This window comes from Solenopsis invicta, chromosome 12, assembly GCF_016802725.1.
Source record: "Solenopsis invicta isolate M01_SB chromosome 12, UNIL_Sinv_3.0, whole genome shotgun sequence".
Taxonomy (NCBI): domain Eukaryota; kingdom Metazoa; phylum Arthropoda; class Insecta; order Hymenoptera; family Formicidae; genus Solenopsis; species Solenopsis invicta.
The window spans coordinates 1,040,457-1,061,961 of NC_052675.1; the positions used below are offsets into that span (position 1 = coordinate 1,040,457).

At 34.8% G+C, this 21,505-nt stretch overlaps 3 protein-coding genes and 1 long non-coding RNA gene across 4 annotated transcripts; 2 read left to right on the forward strand and 2 right to left on the reverse strand.

Annotated features, from left to right (window-relative positions):
• Window positions 1-5,906: 5,906 nt before the first annotated feature.
• LOC120359193 lies at window positions 5,907-12,865 on the reverse strand. The gene is made up of 6 exons (XM_039455918.1): window positions 12,735-12,865; window positions 12,503-12,586; window positions 11,822-11,917; window positions 11,612-11,734; window positions 11,340-11,480; window positions 5,907-10,333 (listed from the first exon to the last, which is right to left on the reverse strand). Exons 1-6 carry the CDS (start codon window positions 12,819-12,821, stop codon window positions 8,114-8,116), a joined length of 2,751 nt encoding a protein of 916 aa, XP_039311852.1. The 5' UTR covers window positions 12,822-12,865; the 3' UTR covers window positions 5,907-8,113.
• On the forward strand, window positions 12,697-14,221 carry LOC120359195. Its single transcript, XR_005576030.1, has 2 exons — window positions 12,697-13,693; window positions 14,130-14,221. It is a non-coding gene; the product is annotated as an uncharacterized LOC120359195 (long non-coding RNA).
• A 632-nt stretch (window positions 14,222-14,853) lies between these two features.
• Window positions 14,854-16,247, forward strand: LOC120359194. The gene is made up of 5 exons (XM_039455919.1): window positions 14,854-14,965; window positions 15,047-15,185; window positions 15,444-15,604; window positions 15,715-16,027; window positions 16,117-16,247. The coding sequence occupies exons 1-5, from the start codon at window positions 14,924-14,926 to the stop codon at window positions 16,209-16,211; spliced, it is 750 nt and encodes a 249-aa protein (XP_039311853.1). The 5' UTR covers window positions 14,854-14,923; the 3' UTR covers window positions 16,212-16,247.
• A 3,600-nt stretch (window positions 16,248-19,847) lies between these two features.
• Window positions 19,848-21,160, reverse strand: LOC120359251. The gene is made up of 2 exons (XM_039456071.1): window positions 20,895-21,160; window positions 19,848-20,842 (listed from the first exon to the last, which is right to left on the reverse strand). The coding sequence occupies exons 1-2, from the start codon at window positions 21,153-21,155 to the stop codon at window positions 20,711-20,713; spliced, it is 393 nt and encodes a 130-aa protein (XP_039312005.1). The 5' UTR covers window positions 21,156-21,160; the 3' UTR covers window positions 19,848-20,710.
• Window positions 21,161-21,505: the final 345 nt, after the last annotated feature.

Below are 21,505 nucleotides of genomic sequence, written 5' to 3' on the forward strand. Positions count from 1 at the left end.
CAAGGATGCACATACCAACATAGATTGGTTTGTCAAATTTCACCTCAAACTTACGTATTTTGATTGCAACCAAATTCTCCGAAAAAACACTACGACTGTAGAAATTTGGCATAGCGATCATTTCCTCCGCACCGTATCTGCCTTTCCATTTGGTCACAAGTCGCACGTTGACGTGATTGCGCACGTTTTCCATGGTTTTGCCAAATACCGCGTGGTTCGTTAATTTGTATAAGTTTTTTTCGAAATCGTTTTTGGCGCATGTTCTGAAATCTGTATTTACTTGAATATAATCGCAAAACCTTAGAGATTGCACAAATTGTAATGTGCGATGTATTTTTGTTACTCGAAGACCGTGACGAGTACACTGCTGCAGGTTACGATAATGTATGACGTAACGTTTCTTAACGTACGATAAAGTTGCGAGGAGCTTGTCCTACCGCTTGTCGCACCGTTTATCAGGCATTGGACAGAACGGTAGGTCAATGTGCGTATCATGTAAATATTGTGGATATTCTAAGTCTATTTCAAGAATGTAACCTGTTGGGGAATCTAGCGCGATGTCCATAAAATTAAAATTTGTTGTGTCATCCACCCATCGAAAATCTTTGTATGGTAATGGTTGACACATTGCCCAACCATACAAGTTATTTACAACAAAGTACATCAGGTATAATGATGATTTCGATGGATCGTATGTACTTGTTGTTGGCCCGTGTGTACCTATTTGAACATTGACTTAGACCACCACGTGTGCCACGTTCAATGAACATTATCATGTCAATGTCTATCAACAGTTCAAAATTTACATGTGTATGTTTCAGCATTGCATCCTACGTGAAACCGGGTAAAGTGTAATAATACGATCAAGTTCATAACTCGCAATGTAACTATCGCGAAAGTTCTCAAAAATATCAGCCAACAACAGTATGTCGGTTTTTAAGTATAAATCGCGGAAATCAAATTGTTTTACTTTATAAAACGTGGAGATTGTTGATTGAGAAACGTACATCGAATGGACATCGAGGTACTTATGCAGTCAAAAACGGCACCATTATTGATTCACGAACTGATTGTGTAGCACATTAAACTGCGTGAAGAACATATTATAAAATTAACATTACACAATACTTATATTTGCATTAAGCCTACAACTGTATCATTTATGTTTGAACTTGAGCATTGTATCGAACATGTATATTTTGCACAGTGTCAGAATATGAATAATGTTACTGAAAAATATAAATATTTAGTAACTTACTTGCGTCAAAATTGCATCATTAATAAAAACGATGCAATAAATATTTTGCGCAAAATTTATGATAAAAGTTCGCTCCGTGGCGCCCGAACAGCCGTGTAACGACCGTATTTCGCGCACGGACGGTCGACGGTACAGGATCGGGCGCAAAAGGTCGCTTGGAGGAATTAGACGTTTTCTTAAAGGTAGAAAATATCAACGTGTTTATTCTACTAGGCGTTGTTACATTGACATCGGCGGTTGTACGGATGCGGTACAGAGCCTTGTGTTCGAACGCGCGGACGAACGTGATACAAACTTGTAGAACTTAGATTTACAAGACGCGCGGACGGACGTGACACAAACTTAATTCTCCTAGACGCTCGGACGGACGCGATACATATATCCAGAGTTAAATCGGTTAAGCGCGCGGACGGACGTGACACAGCAATTCGGCTCGGCGTAGTCTATATACGCGGGAATCTATTTACAGGTTCACCTGTCGTGCGAGACGCGGTTCGTGGAATTTAGTTGCGTGTTTTTCTGCGAATCCCGGCGGCCTTGTTTTTGTGGCCGTGACGTTCGGTGGTAGCGCGGCGCGGGGAGCGGTGAGCGCGGCGCGTACACGGATCCGTGTTTCTTCGTCGGCTTCGTAGCGCGGACCGTCGCGAGGCGGTTAAGACCGCGAATGTTCGCCGGGGGACACCCCCTCACTGCGCTTGGTGGAGGCACGGAGCACCGTACCCCCGTACGTGAGGTGGCGTCGGACTCGGGAGGCGGGGTGGATGGAGAATCGCCTTCGTGTCAAGTGACTTGACGGGGCCCAAGTGTACTTAAGCCCAGGTTGACGAGTCGGGAATCGGAGCTCGGGATCGGACTCGGAAGCGGCTGCCAGCTAAGTAACTTAGCGGAGACCGAGGCGCTCGATCTCAGTGACAACCTGGGGAGACTCCTGTTCGGCGGACCGGCCAGAAGCGGATCAGGTCCCTGCCTCCGGCGAACGTCGCCTTATATACCCGAGGATCGAGGTGAGGGGGATGCGCGGCGCGTTACGGCGGAGCGGTCCGGCGGCAGCATCCCCGCCACTCGATCTCGGGTCTCTCGCTCCGGACCACGCGCGCATATCGTGGCTACGGACGGCGCGGGAATGAGAGCGCGTGCGCGCGAAGATGAGAGCGCGGGAGCGATCGCTTGTTTGCTCCGATATTCGTGTATTTATTAGGCGCTATGCGCCGTTTAACGGCCGTCCGGCGGATGTTCGGCCGGACGGTTCGGACGGTTTGGCGGTCCGGGGGGGGTCGGAAGGCGGTTCGTTACAAGTTCACGTATTGAATGTGAATTAATAGTTTATGCTTCAGATAAGCTATTGCATACGATTTGCTAAATGACAAATAAAATGTTATATGCGCAAATATGAATATTGCATACGATGTATTAAATGACAAATAAAAATGTTATAATCATGTTATGTGCAAATTTGAAATAATAAAAATGTATTGTTACGTCCCGATCGAGCGCGGTGCCGAGTCGACAAAGAGCGCGCGTTTCGGCGGGGCCAGCTGTTTTCGAAGTACGAACTTCGGGGACCTCACAGCCCACTGGCGGATCGCGTGGCCGGATTTACCGGCAGACGGGCCCGATTTCTCCGCGACCGAGGATCGAGAGGAAGAGTTATTTGGCATGCTTTCTTTTAATGGAGCGTCGTGACTTATCTTTTTGGTGAAGCCTATTGGGATGACAATGACTGCTTTGCCTTGGTCGCAGACTGCACCGGTCAGGTGATGTGTGCCCCCGGTCCCCCTTGGCTGTCCGGTTGTTCTCAGGTTTCGGCCGTATCTCTGATTATTCACTATACTCGCGGTGTTGCATGCATGGAAGCGGGGGAGGTAGGCGTGGAACTGAGCGAAAGCGTTTGTGTGTGTGTGTGTGTGTGTGTGTGTGTGTGTGTGTGTGTGTGTATGTGTGTGTGTAAACTAGCGTTTTATTACTCATGAAGGGCAAAAGAAGCGGGTTACAATGACACAATTTATTTAAAGCTACGACTACATTAAAATTAAACTTAAAGTGGATTTCGTACTAGGATTAAAATTAAAATTAGAGTGGATCTCGAATTAGGATTAGAATTAAAATTAGAGTGGATCTCAAAATGGGATTGGTTTGATATTAATGTTGGATTTGAACTTGATCTTGAACTTGATCTTGGAAATAGAATGACTCGCTTGAACTGATCAGCGCGTACTGGTAGCTCGGGGAGAACTCGGTCGCTACAATTGCAACACGGAACCGTCCCGGCTACACTAGTCCTAATCTCGAACTGCCGAGTTCGAACTGCCCGGAGTCGCAGGCTGCATCCCTATTTATATGATTTTTAGACAAAGCTCTTAGAAAAGCGCGGCAAGCCGGTATTCCTAGTGGGAGCTGCTGATGCAACCACCGCTCGAATTTCTTAAATGAGGAAACTCAAATTTATGGATCTCAAGTGCCGTGCGAGCGGACTTCTCCCCCGTGACCATCCGGTACTGAAAAATGTCAAGGAAATGTCAGTTCACGACTTTATGACTTTAACGGTCGCGCGACAGATTTCTCTATCGCGGTAGCTTTCAAGTGCCGTGTGAGCGGACTTCTCCGCCGCGACCATCCAGCGCTGGAAAATGTTGAATTGAGATTTTATTACTTTTCAAGTGTCGTGTGCGCAGTTTTTCTCTAGCGACCCTCCGTCACTGGAAAATGTTAAATACAATTTTACGACTTACTGGCCGTGCGTGCAGATCACTCTGCCGCGACTATCCGGCGCTGGAAAATGTTAAGAATGCGACCTGACAGTTGAATTTGTTAGTGAATGCCAACTTGTCAGTCTGCTCAATATCGGTGTCAAAAAAAATTATACCCGCAGCGTTGCGGATGTGATAATATAAATTAAAATTGAAATTGAAATTTAACTTCTGGTTATTTTCCTTATCATTAGAGAACGATTTCAGGCTGATGGCTATTCAGTATGGTACAGCGTGGTTGTCACAGTTGTGACAATGACTTGAGCTCCTTTTGTTATTATGAACTTGTAAGTATTAAATTACTACTATCAGAGGTTTTTGACTGTGGGATTTAGCATCTCGTAGATAGATCACGTACATTTTGTACTATAAAATGATGGGCTGCGCTCTTTAGCGTCAGTCATAAGGGTTGGACTGTCGTCGTCGTTTGTCTCTCGTGTGCATAGTTTAAAAATTGTCTCACAAACAAAAAATGGCATACTTACGAATAAAATACCCATGTAATGGGGTAAGTATATTTTATGCCACTAGAATACATGTATTTTTAATATTTTATTAAATAAAATTTTATACCTTACAGCACATTAGAGTTGGGACCGAAAAAATTGTAAACCAGGTGTCTCTTCAGAGAGAGATATTACTAACATATACACCAGCACAGGTATTGTTTTTGATATTTATATATTGCGTCTATATTACACTTTATAATACTTTTTTTATTTTTCCAGAATTTTACAATAAAAGTAAATGATATAGAGAAAAACATTAAAATAAAAGTGATAGATAGGACCTTACAAACGGTATGTCCGTGTATAACACTGTGCATGTGAGTTCGCATGAGTAATTTTGATTAATAATATATTTTCTTTTCTTTTTCACAGAATGAAGATAAAACAGCAATATCATCATCATCAGGATTACGCATTGTGAGACGAATCCCTCCTAAATGGTCGCTGACGGAGGCACAAAATAGTAAAGGGTTATATATTGAACCACGAGAGCTTCAGGTTTGTCGGAAGACGTCATTGACGTTTGAACCGCAGGTGTGTGTGTGTGTGTGTGTGTGTGTGTGTGTGTGTGTGTGTGTGTGTGTGTGTGTGTGTGTGTGTGTGTGTGTGTGTGCGTGCGTGCGTGCGTGCGTGTGTGTATATATATTGTTTTTAATATTTAAATTGTTAATTATTTTTATATATTTTTGGATCCACAGAAACTACGAATCGAAAATCTCGAAGTAATAGGTTTTATAAATATAAATAAAAAAATAAAAATTGAAAAAGGACGAAAAAAACTAAGAGATGAACTGGACTTCTTATGTTGCAAATCAACGTTACATGGATGGTGGTTTTACTACTATGATGGCGAACCGGATATTTTTTGTTCAAATAATTTATTTAATAAAAATAATTAAAATTATTTGTATATATTTATTAAAGAAATAAGAAGCAAAATTTATCTAATAAAGACAAATAAAATTATTTGTGTATGTTAAAAATAAATAATTTTTATAAAAACCATTTTTTATTAAAACCATTTTTATGTATTCATTTTAAAACAAATAAAATGAAAAAATATATCGCATTCAAGCATATTATTATTATTTTCCTTATTCTTGTCCACTCCTAAGAATATCTTAGAAATAAGAATGCGTGCGGGATTTAAGATAAGCCCACGGGGAGAGCATGAGCAAAAAATGTATAATAAATATAAAGATATACATACATTTTTTTCATTACTTATGAATTTTTTTATTTTTATAAATTTTTTTCATTCTTATAAGTTTTTTTAAGTTTTGTAACATTTAGAAAATAAATATAAAATAATAAAAAAAAATAACTCTAATATTATTTCCCTATCCTTGTCCTACCATTTCTTATTTTTTAGATTAATAAGAAACGCGTGCGATTATAGCGTTAGTGTGCGACCGTGCGATTATAGCGTTAGTGTGCGACCGTGCGATTATAGCATTGGTGTGCGAACGAGCACTTTGCTTAAGACGCATACGAGCGAGAGGGCAAGCGTACGAGATTATAATAAGATGCGTACGAGCAAGAGGACAAGCGTACGGGAAGGGAGTGAGAGCGCAATACGGGAGGGAGCGAGAAAGTAAATGCACGTGCGCTTCCATCATCTATGCTAACACCGCGAGGTGGCATCACCCCCTCTAAGATGCAATCAGCACGACAAAGAGAACATTGCAAGCGAGAGGGCAAGCGTATGGGGAGGGAGTGAGAGCGCACGTATATGGGAGGGAGCGAGAGAGCAGTGCTCTTTCTTAAGGGGATGCTTAACATGGTCCTTTTTTACCGACTAAACACGATTAATTTTTGCAGACAAAATTCTTGTAATTGCATTTACAGATTTCAAAATCCTTCTCGTCAATGAAAGTATAGACATTAATGGACCTCATAGTAATTCACTTTATGCCGAAAACGTTGAATTTATATCTTTTTTATCTAATCTTAACTGGCTCTGTAATCTAGAGTGTCAACGGGTGCCAAATATTCGCTTCATACAAATATTTAACGGTCTTTTCGTATAAAGTGAGTGTACTATGAGTTCCAAATTAGATGCCGGAACAACGTAGATTTTTCAAAATTTGGCTTAGAAGTCTAAAAAAAAAGATTTTTGTCTGCAAAAATTTGTGAGCATATGTCCGGTCCGATGCCGGTATATCTCAGCTGATTGCAGCAGAAGAAAGAGAAAATTAGTTGCCCTGTATTTTGACAGATGGCAGTGTTCAAGTCGGACGAAGCAATCGATCTGTTTATCGATCGATTGGATTGAATCTAAGCTAAGCGATAATAGGTTAGGTTTCCTGTCAAATACAACTCTGCAAGCAGATTATCTGCTTTGGCTTGAACTTCTTGGCATTCTGCGTTTCGAAATTCACTGTTAGTACTAGAAATCTATAGTTTCGTATACTGTAGACGTTACCTATAATGTAGTTTTACAATACTAACAGTGAATTTTGAAACGCAACCGTAATACAAAAATAAATAAAGGATACCCTCACGGAAAATAAGTATTGAGGCTCAATACTGAGTATTGAGATTTCAATACTCAGTATTCAAGTTGTAATACTGAGTATTGCATGTCAGTATTGGTGAATACTTGAGTATTGGTAAAGGTTAAGTAGTGACGAATACTGAGTATTAACAGTTACTATTGGAGAATACTGAGTATTGGCAACTGGTATTGATCAATACTCAAGTATTAGATAGTCAAAGTGTTTATGAATACTGAGTATTGACAGTTACTATTGGTGAATACTGAATATTAGAAACGGTATTGATCAATACTTAAATATTAGAGATAGACAAGTATTAATGAATACTGAGTATTGATAGTTGCTATTGGTGAATACTGAATATTAGAAACTGGTATTGATCAATACTTAAATATTAGAGATAGACAAGTATTGATGAATACTGCAGATAAATATTGATAGTTACTATTGTTGAATATTGGAAACTGCAGTTATTGATCAATTATTTAAAACTTAAGATTTCAAAGCATTTTTTTATTTTGCACTGAATTAAATTTAAAATGCGGTCCAAATTTAAATCAGTATAAAATAGGACATAATGTAACGTATTGAACGTTTTTATTTTGTCTAGAATTGTATATAAATGTATATTTTCCAAATTTTTCAAATAGGTCGCTTTCTGTTAAAAAAAATATTTAACAGTTTAATTTTTTATTAATAATAATTGATGTTTTTCATAAGAAAAATTGTTTATTAAAGTGTATAATTTTAGCTTTAAAATGACATTTTCTTCATCACTACGATAAGTCGAACCGGACATATCGTATTTTGTAATTAAATACAAATATTCGTTAAAATTAACTCGTATTTCGGTAAATAAATTTTTTTGAACAAACAAAAACACGTCCTCACTTTTTTGCATATATTCGAATTAATAAAATTTTTAATTAATTTAAAAAACGATTGATTTTTTCTTATCTGATTTCAAAAGGAATTAGTCAAATACTTATAAAATGGAATATTTTTTGTATTATAAATAGCACAAAGTATTTTTAATTTTAAAAGTACTATACAATAATAATTACAAAATACCGTGTAATAATACAATACTACATAAATAATTCAGTCAATTTCCATTAGGTTGACAAGCGGCATTACAATATAATGATCGTCACGCATATTATAATTCATTTTAATACATTTCCGTTTAATTGATGTAGGCAAAATACAAATTATTTCATCGCTTTTTCGTACAATACTACTATACAATGTAGAAGTATTATTAACTTGTGAATCTTTTGCCAGTTCTAAATTTAATGGTAATAATTTTAGTCCAAAAATTACATAAATGTCCTCGTTACAATTAATTTTTTGAACCATACAAATGTTTTGTATCATAATATAAGCTCCATTTGTCAATTGAATAACACTGTTTTCTCTTTTCGTAAAACGTTCGTAGTCAACTGAATGATATAAAATATTTTTAAAAATAAAACGCTTATACAATTGAATATTATCGGCGGACACTAATTCTTCCTGCAATAATTGTATAATACATGCCTGCTGTACAATATTTAATGATATATTGGAAGATGGTTGTAATAATCGTAAATGTGGTCCATATTCAACGCAAGAATTTATTTTATGAGGTCCAAACATTTTATTAAAGAGCAATTTCCCACGAACCGTACAATTTTCATCCTTAAAAATCTTATTGCTTATTCTATCTACAGTCTTTAATCTAAAATATGTTTTGCATATTTGCCTTGGTACAGCTTGAGTATTGTGATATAATTTTTTTAGTCTTCCATTATAATGTTCAAAAGGATATGCTGAATGAGCCCACAATGAACCGAAAGCAGATACTGACATTGGAATATGCAATAGCAAATGGACATTAAATTTCATGAACTCTTGTCCATACAAAGTTTCTGTTTGGAAAACAAATTTCTTTAACGATCTTTCGCCTACATAGAATTCATTTTCCGTAATTTTGTCCTTCAGGAAAATATGCATGCTGAAAACTAACAGGGACCAGTGTTTTATGTATGTACGATGCATTAAATTGAACAAGCACGCAGATGAATAATATAAAAGAAAGTTTCTCCATTCGGAAGCCTTCCACAATTGTCTTTCAGTTATCGATCGTGGAACTCTAGTTATTTCACAAGGTGGTTTTATATTGCATAGATTTTTATCGAATTCTATCATTTTATTTCCAATATACCATTCTTTGTCTTTGTTAGCCGGATCGAACCAAATATTGCATACAAACGTTTTCGTTACGCCTAAAAGCACAGTATGCATGTAATCAGGCACAAATGAATTTATAATATTAAAAACCGGTAGCTTCATTAATATAGAGGGTCCTTTCACTCCGCGTACACATGCATTCGTTTCAATTGCCTCTTCGCAATCAGCTTCATGCTGCAACGTAGTACGAGGTACACCTATGTCACCACAGTAGACTCGAGTGTACCCTCTTCCAAATGGTATTCTATCTCCTTTCTTTAAACAAAAAGAGCATCCACTTTCTCCATTAAATTGTTTCAAGTTTTGTAATAGTGGTCTTGCTACCGAATCTACGGATGCAATAAGGGTATGTACTTTTATGTTTATTGTTTCTGGATGTTCCGGTGTGATGCATTTCATACCCTCATTATGAAGAATGATTAATTCGTCTACGAAAGGTTTCATAAAAAGGTCTATAACTGGCTTATCAGTTCCGTACCACAAACCACACAACATTACATTTTGTCTTCTGAGGCGATACGGCAATTCATTTATTACAACCTGAATAGGCCACATCGACATTTTTGAAGAATTAAAAAGCGCTACTCCGTCAGTATTTAACTGCAACGTTATATCGTGTTCACCTATTACTTCTCTATTAACTAATTTACGATACACTCGTCCATTAACAACGTCGCTTTCATTGAATCTATTTTTCGAAAGTTTGTAATAAAGATTACTATTCATTATTCCTCTTAACTGATCAGCTAATGGGATATGTAAAAAAAAATTTCCTGCTTTTTTTAAATCATCTTTCTTAAAATCATTATTGCAATCTTCGCATCGATCGATAAGTCTTCCATCAGCAAATTGTAAGCTATTTTTACATTGAGGACAGTAAAAGTGGAATATAGTCTTCACTGCAGGTGAAAATTTTTTTAAGAACAAGTATTTTGAAATATATTGCGTACGTGGTAAATGACAGTTAATAAGTTTAAGTAAATCGTCGAGTGCATAGTCTGATAGTCCATGTCTAACTGCGAAGCCCATAATAAGTAGTTCACTTTCTTCTTGCGTCAGATTGCAGTCGTTGTACAAAGGAACTCTCTCCTAAAAAAATTTTAAATATATGTTAAATATTATATATTACAAATAGAATTATATATTCGTGATCAATTTTACAAAGTATAGATAAATTTTAGCTCGATGCAGACATAGCTCGATACCATATATACCTATCTGTTGCAGAAAAATAAACGTACGATGTCAGAATATTACATACACATAGATTCAGTCATCAATATTAAATTAGAACAATTGCATTCTAACGCGAAAAGAAAATAAATTACTTATTATGGGTTTCACAGTTAGGCATGGACTGTCAGTATGCACTAGACGATCCATTTGAACTCATTAACTGTCATTTTACCACGTACGCAATATATTTCAAAATAATTAATTGTTAAAATAAATTAATTGGAACGAGAAAATTTATGTAATTTTTGGACTAAAATTATTACCATTACATTTAGAATTTGCAAAAGACTCACAAGTTAATACTTCTACATTGTATAGCAGTATTGTACAAAAAAGCGATGTAATAGTTTGTTTTTTGTCTACATCAATTAAACGGAAATGTATTAAAATGAATTATAATAAACGTGGAAAATATGGATGCACAACTTTTTTTCAACATTATTATGAAACACATTAAAATACGAAAACGGCTGTACCTTATCCTTATCCCGAAAATTGTGAAGAATTTGTTGCGAAAAATATTACCTCAACAAATATTCTTTATAATCTATCTTATTCTTTTGGGAATAAGGGGGAATAATATTGTAGAAATGCTTGTAAGTATCAAATTATTAAGTTGATTAACAATTTAATATTGGTGATATTACAGTTCTCAGTTCTTTTTAAGAAACTGTGATTTAAGTCTGGCAAGTAAACAACGCGCAATTTGAGAGATCTTGTAAATGTTTATAAATTCACATAGAATAATTATTATTAAAAACTAAGATCTGCTTACAACTGGTACAACCGTTTTCGTATTTTAATGTGTTGATATACTTTTAGGTCATATTACGATATAGTTTGTATTATCATGAAACACCTGTGGACCAACAGGATGGGAATTCAGAATTTCTTCATTATCTTCATTGTCTACTATTCTATTCTCATTTTCAATATGTTCATTGTTACTCCAATCGCTGTTGTCATCTTCATCATTTTCACTTGTATTTTCTTGAGCATCCTATAGCATATGTAAGTTTATATTTTATAACTTTATTTCAAAGAGAGAGAGAGAGAGAGAGAGAGAGAGAGAGAGAAAAAGAGAGCCTCAAATTAATATTATAGGTAAAAGTGTATAATGATTTATTATACCTGTGGAATTATTACGTAATCTACTTGATCATCCTGATTGACATTGTCGACAATGTCATTATCATTCTCATCATCTACTCTAGCATTACAAATTGCATGATCCTGTATGTTTTCTTCTATATTCTGTACACAGATGTCCATAATGAAAAAAATTATTTATTTATGTAATGGTACCAAAAGTTTGACAACAGGCATATGTGTGTCCCTTACTTGATAAATTTGACTCCTTCTGTATTGCGTTCTCTGTGGAACTGGAATGTTGCTGTCCTCAACATATAATTTATATTTTCCTCGACCAATTATGATCTGCAGAAAGGATGGTAAAAAATAATAATATCTATATTACATTTCAGATATCTTTGTTTGTCTTTTTCGGTTATGTAAATCTTGAAATATTAATACTTAAATTTTTCTTTTGTCACGTCTGAGCCTTCGTAAATTCTTAAATACACAAAGTAAAAGAAAATGAAATACAATTTGCATAACAATAACAATTACATTACAATTAACAGTTATAAAACGTATATTAATAAATACATAACAAAAACAAAGGTATACGAGCATAAAATAGATACATAAAAACACGCAAGTTTTGATCAATTCATATAATAAAAATTATACTTTAACAAATTAGTTACCGTTGCTCATCTAATTTCTATTATCCGTTATGATAATCACCCAATAAATGTTATGGTTAGCTGCGATAAAATTACCGTTAATGCATTACTATTGAGAAATATATATGAAATTGGTTAGGATTTCTTTTCTTCACATAATGCGATGATTTGAGAAATATGAAATAAGAAACTGTTCGCGTTGTCCCTCTCATGTGTACTTTTCTAATCGTCTTGTACTTTTCTAACAAGTATTATATATAAGTATTCTGATTACTTGATTTTCGTCGTTTGTTGGTTCATTATCGCCTGCACCAATGCCTACATCAACATGACGATGTTCTTCGTTTTCGTCTATATTCTAGATCATAATATAAATCAACTTTAATTTTATGACAATAATATATATAATATATATATATATATATATATATATAATATATAAATGATGCAATCATGCATATATTAATTGTTAAACATCGTTGTACAGTACAGTATAGTATACATACCTCATTTAAACGACGCGGACGTCGCGTTGTTCTTGGAATTAAAATATTTTCATCTTCCAAAAATCGTTTATATGGTCCTCTTTTCATATTTTTAACGTACGCAAAATTAACTTTGAAACAACAATTACACACGGACGACGAGACATAAGGCCTGTTCTTTTTAGCTGAACTGGCTGCACTAATTCAGAGTTTATCTTTCTTCTTTTAACGTGGAGGGAAGAAGATAAACTGTGAACTAGTGCAGTCAGTTCAGCTAAAAAGAACAGGCTTACAATTACAATTTTACAAATGTGAGCGGGAGACAAAGCAATGCAGCTGAGAAAGAAAAATCAAAATATCGCTCGTACACCAGCAAATACAGATGCAAGGATATAATTCGGACCAATGAGCGTTTAGCATTGGACCGCCAATTTGAAAATCGGACCAATCCCAACTAGTGATAGAATTTCGCGCCCGAAAACATATGCAGCACGCATGTAGCACCGGCCACGCCGCACACAACACGCTCGCATGGCGCGCACTGAACCTAACCAAGCGTGTGTCATATATAGATAGAGCATTTCAACGTGCGTACGTGCATGTGTGTGTAGCGTGCTACGTGATTTCGGACTTGTATTCACATCTCGATCCGCGCCTTGCAAGAGATTTCGTGTTAGTTTTACGTTTCTTCGTTCTAGTGAACGACAAACAACGATACAGTAATGACGAATTTGCACATGATAGATGACACACAATGTTTAATTTATGAGTTCACAAACGAGAGTCACAAAATTGCAGTAGGGTTCCGCGAATGGTTGTGTAAGAAAGTGACTGATAGTGAATTGCGAGAAATTATCAATGAAGAAAAACAAGTTACATTGCAATGGCCTGATGTGGATGTCGGACCAGCGGCTACTATAAAAAAAAAATAGATTCATGTTCATGGATGCAAACCACGGCAAAAATTTTAGCTCATGGTGGTAAGTACGTCAAGACGTTTCTTAATTTCGAAACAATATCATGCAGATACAATTTACATTAGAATTTGAAAAATTTTTACTCTGTGCCTTTCGAAAATCCGCATATCACCTGCGTATATTATACAAGTTGCACAGAGTCTAAAGTCATCCTGATATTATAAATTAACTTAAATTAACTTAAATTTTTTTAATTACTCAGGAACCTGCATATCAGGTTACTACATTAAACGAATAAATTATGGGTAATTATTATTATTGAATATTTTGAACATTTCCCTTATTTTTTAATGTATTCATTAAATCGGTTAAATGTAGCATCTTGTAGTGTTTATTGCTAAAATTAATTAACAATTTTATAATTAAAAAAAAGGTTAATGACGCATACCCGATGCCCCAGTATACTTACATTTATTATATAAATTCGATCATATTCCAGAATGGACAGACATGTGCACTCGTCGATCTAATTTGGAAAAATATGGGTTTATGAAGTCTTCTAAAAGTGAGCGAAAAGAAATAAAAAGAAAATGCGTAAGTGACGAAAGCGATGATGAAGATGTAAGTATGTATTGTATATTATACTTCTGGAAATAGGTTGATTGAAAACGTAATTCAATTTAATTTATAATATTATATCCTTGCAGTAAACGTTTTCATGTCTTGAAATCAGTTGTACATTATTAAGGAGATACTATATTTTCGTCATATATACAGAGTGACAAATTATGAGATGTACTTTTAAGTTTCCATATATGAATGGTCAAGTGAATATTTCTTACAAATTTTGAGTTAGTCTAGCACCCTATAAATCATAACTTTTTGATTCGTGTTCTTACTTTCTTTGCGAAAAGTGCTATAATTTGGAGTTGAGTTGTTCATTTGTAATATTTCACTGATATAATATTACCCATAAATAGCATGTTTGTGCAGCAATGTGAAAGCGTGATTCCTTTCAAATGGATAATGAATAATCTCTACCATTCTTCGGCATATATACGGTCTATATAAAGAAAACAAGTTATTAATAATTAGTTAATTATTAAATATTAATAAATTATTAAAAGAGTAGTTGATTTTTTCAAAAATTAACTGTATGTGCTGAATGATGAAGATTAAATATTATTCATTAAAAGCATTTTTTTATTGTAGAAAATTAGATCAAAGAAGAAAGTCTCCAAATCTAAAAAACATACTCAATCCGTTGAGGTAAAAAATAAAAATAAACTGTGGATGCAGTTGAAAAATGACAAGCAGTTCGAAAGAAAGATTACAGTATGCTGTTTAATTTACAAATATAAGTTCTTATAAAAAAATCAGTAAATCAATATTAACTTTCTTGTGGTTTTTATTTAGATTTCGGATGATGAGAACGATGACAATTCGTCAGAAATGACAGCAAAGCTACAAGCTAAAGTCGTCACACTTGAGAAAGAGATCGAAAGACTAAAAAATGACAATAAACGTTTGAGAACTTTAAAAACAATAAACGAAGGTACTATTTTTCACAAATTTGCGTGGTTTACTACAGATATTACTTTATTGTTTCATTTTTTCTAGACCAATTGAAATAATATTTTGAATGTTTTCATTTATAGTTATATGTACTTCTGTTTATGTTTTCAATTGTAATCATTCGTAATTTACAATACATTTCAATTCAATGGAATAAGTCAATGTAACAAATTGAATTCTTTGGCATTATGATCATAAAATTGACATAAGATAACGCAATACTATGTTTCTTTTTCAGATCTGTCAGTAATAGATAGCCAAATAAAAAATATAATGTCAAATCTGACACAAATTTTAAAAAAAACGGCGCACACAAATGAAGATTTCAACGAACAAATTATTCAAAATGAGAGTCAAGAACTTGAGACACCAGCAATTGGTAATAACGTTTCTTCAATTGTAAGTATTACAGCATAAGTTTTATCGAATTTATATAAATGAATATATATATATATATATATATATATATAAATGTTTATGTACTACCAGTTTATCGTTTATTATTACAGGAAGAAGACGTAGTTGAGCGTAAGAAAGAAAACGTGGTAAAGCATGAGAAAGAAAACGTGGTTAAACATGAGGAAGAGAACGTTATGCGTGAGGAACCAATACATTTCCATATAAAGAAAGAAATTCTGGATAAATGCAATCATTCGAGTATTGCTAAATTGACTGGAGATCTCACTTCAGCAATATTTTCTCGAAAAGAACTTGCTACCTCATCGTTAACGGGCAAAGTAGCCAATATTCATAAAAATAAAAATACGTCTGCAGCCAAGGAAAAAGAAAAACTCAGCCCTCGGAGAGTAGATGCCATTATGTGTAAGAAAACAGTACATACTTGAAACTGAAACTAAAATATAAGATAAAGTTATATATATTATATAATTCGTTGTATTTTATTATTTCAGCTTATGTGCAATCGACTTTCACAAGAAGTGAAGACACTGTTAAAGAAATACAAAGAGCCATTCGTCGCAAATGCAATAATACTCGTATGCAGTAATACTCGTATCAGAATATACAAAAATAGTACAAATTATGGCCATTTTGTATTATCCTTATTCTATTTTTAACATTTATTTTTTTAAACATTATATTAAAATATTAAGTTTGTTTAAGCCTTGATTACAAAATTTGAATATTTGACATAAATTATTTTTGTGCAACTAAATAACATTTATGATCAATTTAATGTTTAGTTAATAATTGTATCAGACTAAATATTTTAGTTTTTTTAAACAAATTTTCTTAGTGCAATAAATAAGGAAAATGAGTTTTGTGTACATTTTTTGCATTTTTTATTATCCCCGTCAATACTGACACTGAGTATTCACCAATACTAATACTGTGTATTCACTAATACTAATACTGTGTATTCACCAATACTAACACTGAATATTCACCAATACTACTACTGAGTATTCGCCAATACTGAGTATTGACCAAAAAAGTATTAGCCAATTTAGTATTGCCAATACTGAGTATTGAGATCTCAATACTTATTTTCCGTGAGGGTAGACTTTTTTAGAGTTGATTATTTTGTAGGGTAGATTCGGAACATCAACTGCATGATCTCATACCTTTCTCATAAATTTATTCATTTTTAGAATACAGATTTCACATGTCAAAGCTTGAACATTTTATACAGAACACTTATTAGAAAATGTTAATTTTTTAAATTCCCTCTTTATTTTTTTTAAACGTGCACTATCAATTTTTTGCTCTGGACGCAGAACCTGTCGTCTATTTATGACATCCATTTTTCAAAAGAAATATATTCATTACACAAAATTAAAGAGTAAATGACAAAAGTATCATAAATTAAGTATCAGGCTATACACCATTTATACATTTACAGATATGTACCGTAGAAATCTTACCATTCGAAAGTTCGCGGATCGTATACAGTTACGCTATATACTTGGTACGAGAGATTATTGCATCTCATTACAATAAAAATCATTACGAATTGATTGATTCATAATGATTCATGCTCTTAGATTTCGTAGAATCTAAGAGCACGATTGATACATCAGCACATATGACAAGTGCACGCACACTTTGCGAGGATCCCACCGTGCGCATTACTTAGTAAATTCATACGAATGGCAAATTGAAAACCGAATATGGTGCATAGTCTGATACTGACTACAGTTTTCGCTAAAGATAACATAAAGTAAAATAAGAAAAGTATAAAGAAAGAAACTCATTTATACATAGTTTTTATTTCTATCGATTTTGATGAGTAAATATTTTTATTTTATGAATAAATATTTTCAATACAGATACATTATTATTATTATTACACATGTGTATAACCGACTATTCAAGCATTCTTGAGAAAATGATAAAATACTTTCAGCAGCTATAGTATCAATACGGAAAAGGAATTGTAAACGGACCTCTCTGAGGATGTTTATGATTCTTGACTGTTATGCTGAAGATTTCAGGTTCGATTCCTCGGGACAAGATTTTTTTTTGTAAAGTGTAGTATTAAAAAAAATCAATAAATTCAAAAATGCTTCTCTACAATTATATTAACTTCAATTTCGACACAAAAAATATGTCACAATTTTAATACTTTTTTTTGACGTTCCTCATTGTAAATTTTTATGGCGACTATATCTTTTGTATTCTTGAGAAAATTTAATTGAATTGATAATAAAAGAGCGTTTATAAACTTACTAATATTTTTTAAAAATTGTTATATATATAAGTTGTAAAAATAATTTTTATATCATACTAATTTGACACAATTGTGTCAAAATGACATTAAAATGAATCGTAATTGATTGAAAAGTGACTTTTAATGATCATTATGTAGTCACTTTGATGTCATTTTGATGTCGTGATGACTCCTTGTTCTGCTTGAGTAGTTAATGTTTTTCCACGCATGCAAACTAGTAATTCTTCTTCGTAATGTTACTATAGGTGCTAGAAATATTTTATTATTTTCTCGAGAATGCCTAAATAGCCGGTTCTATGGTTTTGCTGTATGTAGTAAATTTACGAATGAATACTACATAATCATGAAATTTTTGATTAGAGATCGCCGAGTCCCCGCAATATTGAAAAATTTTTGTCCCATAGCCAACAAAAACGAGAATATTTTTTAGTAGAAAAACCCTAATAGGATGTAACAAAGCGCCTAGAACGGCGCTCCGTGCACGCTAACTATCGTCGACCAATACACGTGTACTCGATCGACATCCGTAACGGCGAGGACACCGCGGTTGTCATAAGTCTATGTCACATCATGCTTTCTCTCTCGACCCAGCGTCAAGTAAGAAAGATGCGTGAGGAGTTCTACTGTCTTTTTCTTTCTCAAGCAGTCTATTCTTCTCGACCTATCCTCTTCTGTCTCGAGCGTTCTTGATTTCTCTCATTACAAGCCGGCAACACTGCACAAGCCGGCAACACTGCACAGCTTAGCGAAACGATTTCAGATTTTCTTGTCGCGGATCAGAGTTGCAACGCGCGCGCGCGCGCGCACGCACGCGACGTATTATTCTATATACATTTTTTACTTTTATATATATATATATATATATATATATATATATATAACATATATTACATATATTACATATATTAGTAGGAAAATCTCGATAGGACAACATTTATTATATTATATGACAATAAAATCTTGCATAACAATTTTAATCAGCAATTATGTAGGTACATTTAGAAAAATAGATGTAAAAGTATTGACGTTTTGTAAAGCATTGATAACTGCTGATGTAATTTCAAAATAGTATTTTGACAAAACTATGACAATATATATCAATTTTATATCATGATATATTTACAAAATTAGGAAAAAATTGATAAAAAATATAGCTACGTTATGGATGAAGCACTTATAAATATAATCCATATACATGTTTACAAAAATGCTTAATTCTTTCAAAATTACCATTGTAAGAATAATGCAGTATGAAATATATTACAATTTAGTATTGAAAAAATAAAGAAATTAAAAAATGCTTTATTTGTATTAATTAAATGGAAATTGGACATAGAACATATGTAAAAATTGTAACACTTCTTTTGACGTTCAAACACCCATTGTAAATTTTCATGGCAAATACATCTTTCGTGTTTTTTAAATTTTAATTCGATTGGTAATAGAAGAGCATTTTTAAATTTTCTAATATTTTTTCATAATGACTTACTTAGTGTTAAATAATTAAAAATAGTTTAAAAAATACATGTAACAATTTTAAAAATTCCCACTAACTTTTATATAATTCTACGTACATTATAAATAATTATATGTACGTATGTATAAAGAATAATTTTTTTACAATTTTTACAATATCTGTGATTTCATTTGTCACATTCTTCACTAATTTATATATATATGAATAATTGTAAAAAACATTATTTTTGATACATCCGTAAAAACAACTATTTATAATGTATGTAGAATTATATAAAAGTTAGTAGGATTTTTTAAAATTGTTATGTAACGTATATTTTTTAAACTATTTTTAAATATTTAACACTAAGTACGTAATTAAAAAAAAAATATTAGGAAATTAAAAAATTCTTTTCTATTATCAATCAAATTAAAATTTTTCAAAAACACGAAAAATGTATTTGCCATGAAAATTAACAATGAGTGTTTGAACGTCAGAATAAGTGTTACAATTTTTACATATGTTTTGTGTTCAATTTCAATTTAATTAATAACAGAACAGCATTTTTTAATTTCTTTATCTTTTTCAATACTAGATTTACAAAAAAAAAAAATTGTCCTAAGGGATCAAACTTGGAAACTTTCGGCGTATAAGCCACGCATTTTACTATAGAGCTACATGCCCAACTTGACACGTCTTTTTTCGTAACGGTACTATAGGTGCTAAAAGTATTTTACTATTTTCTCAAGAATGTCTGAATTGTACTACAATTTGTATGAAAATTACAATCCTACTGCCGCAACGCGCGAGCGTGTACTGCCACTCTAGTAGTATGGCATCTGATGGCATCTTTGCGGTGTGCTTCATGCCGTTTGTCGCTGGTAGAGTTCTTTTTACACGTACGTCTGAGTATTCGTGAGTAACCCGCAGTGAAATAAACGTTCAGACAATATAGTTGTTATCGTTGCATGGTACGGATTAAGATAATTTACTCCGCGCGTACTTCTGAGCATCATCTCTTTCTCCTCCCCCCCCTCTCTCTCTCTCTCTCTCTCTGTCTGTCTGTCTCTGTCTCTTTCCTGTCTTTCTTGTTTCTTTCACGTCTCCATCGTGACGCGTTGTCACTCGTGGTCACTCGCATTCACCGTATCGTTCCCGCGCAATAGTTTGAGGTTATAATGTAGAGGCAGTAGTCAGTTCGTACCACAATAGTGGGCGACCACGACAACGGTAGCGGTAGCGTCGTCGTCGTCGTCAGTGATAATAAGAATAGTGGACGACTACGACAACGGTAACGGCAACGTCGTCCTCGTCGCCGTCGTCGTCGTCGTTAGTGCTGGTGATAATAGCTAGTGAACGACTATGACAACAGTAGCGGCAGCGGCAATGGCGACGTCGTCACCGTCGTCATTGTCAGTGATAGTGATAATAGTGGACGACCACGGCAGCGGCGACAGCGACGTCGCCAGTGATAGTGATAATAATGGACGACCACGGCAGCGGCGACGGCGACGTCGCCAGTGATAGTGATAATAATGGACGACCACGGCAGCGGCGACGGCGATGTCGTCATCGTCGTCGTCGTTGTCGTCGTCAGTGATAGTGAGAATAGTGAACGACCACGACAACGGTTGCGGCAGCGTCGCCGCCGTCGCCGTCGCCGTCGTCGTCGTCATCGTCATCGTCACCGCCGTCGCCGTCGCCGTTGCCGTCGTCGTCGTCGTCGTCATCGTCATCGTCGCCGTCGTCGTCGTCATCGCTGCCGCCATTGCCGTTGCCGTCGTTGTCGTCATCGCTGCCGCCATTGCCGTTGCCGTTGTCGTCGTCGTCGTCGTTGTCGTCGTCGTCGTCATCGTTGTTGTTGTCGTCGTCGGTCGCTCCTTGTCGGTCGTCGTCGTTAGTGCTGGTGATAATAGTGAACGACGACGACAACGGTAGCGGCAGCAGCGACGGCGACATCATCGTCGTCGTCGTCGTCGTCGTCGTCGTCGTCGTCATTGATAGTGATAATAGTGATCGACTACGACAACGGTAACGGCAACGTCGTCCTCGTCGTCGTCGCCGTTGTCGTCGTCGTTAGTGCTGGTGATAATAGCTAGTGAATGACTACGACAACGGTAGCGGCAGCGGAGGACAACGGGAAGCCGCCGTATCG

Excerpts from the sequence above, each read along its gene's own strand:
- LOC120359193 (XM_039455918.1), bottom strand. The coding sequence starts at position 12,821 with ATGAAAAGAGGACCATATAAACGATTTTTGGAAGATGAAAATATTTTA. Across the intron at positions 11,735-11,821 it reads GAAGGAGTCAAATTTATCAA|AATATAGAAGAAAACATACA; the intron begins GTAAGGGACACA and ends ATCTGTGTACAG. Across the intron at positions 10,334-11,339 it reads CCCATCCTGTTGGTCCACAG|GAGAGAGTTCCTTTGTACAA; the intron begins GTGTTTCATGAT and ends AAATTTTTTTAG.
- LOC120359194 (XM_039455919.1), top strand. The coding sequence starts at position 14,924 with ATGCAGTTGAAAAATGACAAGCAGTTCGAAAGAAAGATTACA. Across the intron at positions 15,186-15,443 it reads TTTAAAAACAATAAACGAAG|ATCTGTCAGTAATAGATAGC; the intron begins GTACTATTTTTC and ends TTTCTTTTTCAG. Across the intron at positions 15,605-15,714 it reads GTAATAACGTTTCTTCAATT|GAAGAAGACGTAGTTGAGCG; the intron begins GTAAGTATTACA and ends TTATTATTACAG.
- LOC120359251 (XM_039456071.1), bottom strand. The coding sequence starts at position 21,155 with ATGGCGGCAGCGATGACGACAACGACGGCAACGGCAATGGCGGCAGCG. Across the intron at positions 20,843-20,894 it reads TCGCCGTCGCCGCTGCCGTG|GTCGTCCATTATTATCACTA; the intron begins GTCGTCCATTAT and ends GCCGCTGCCGTG.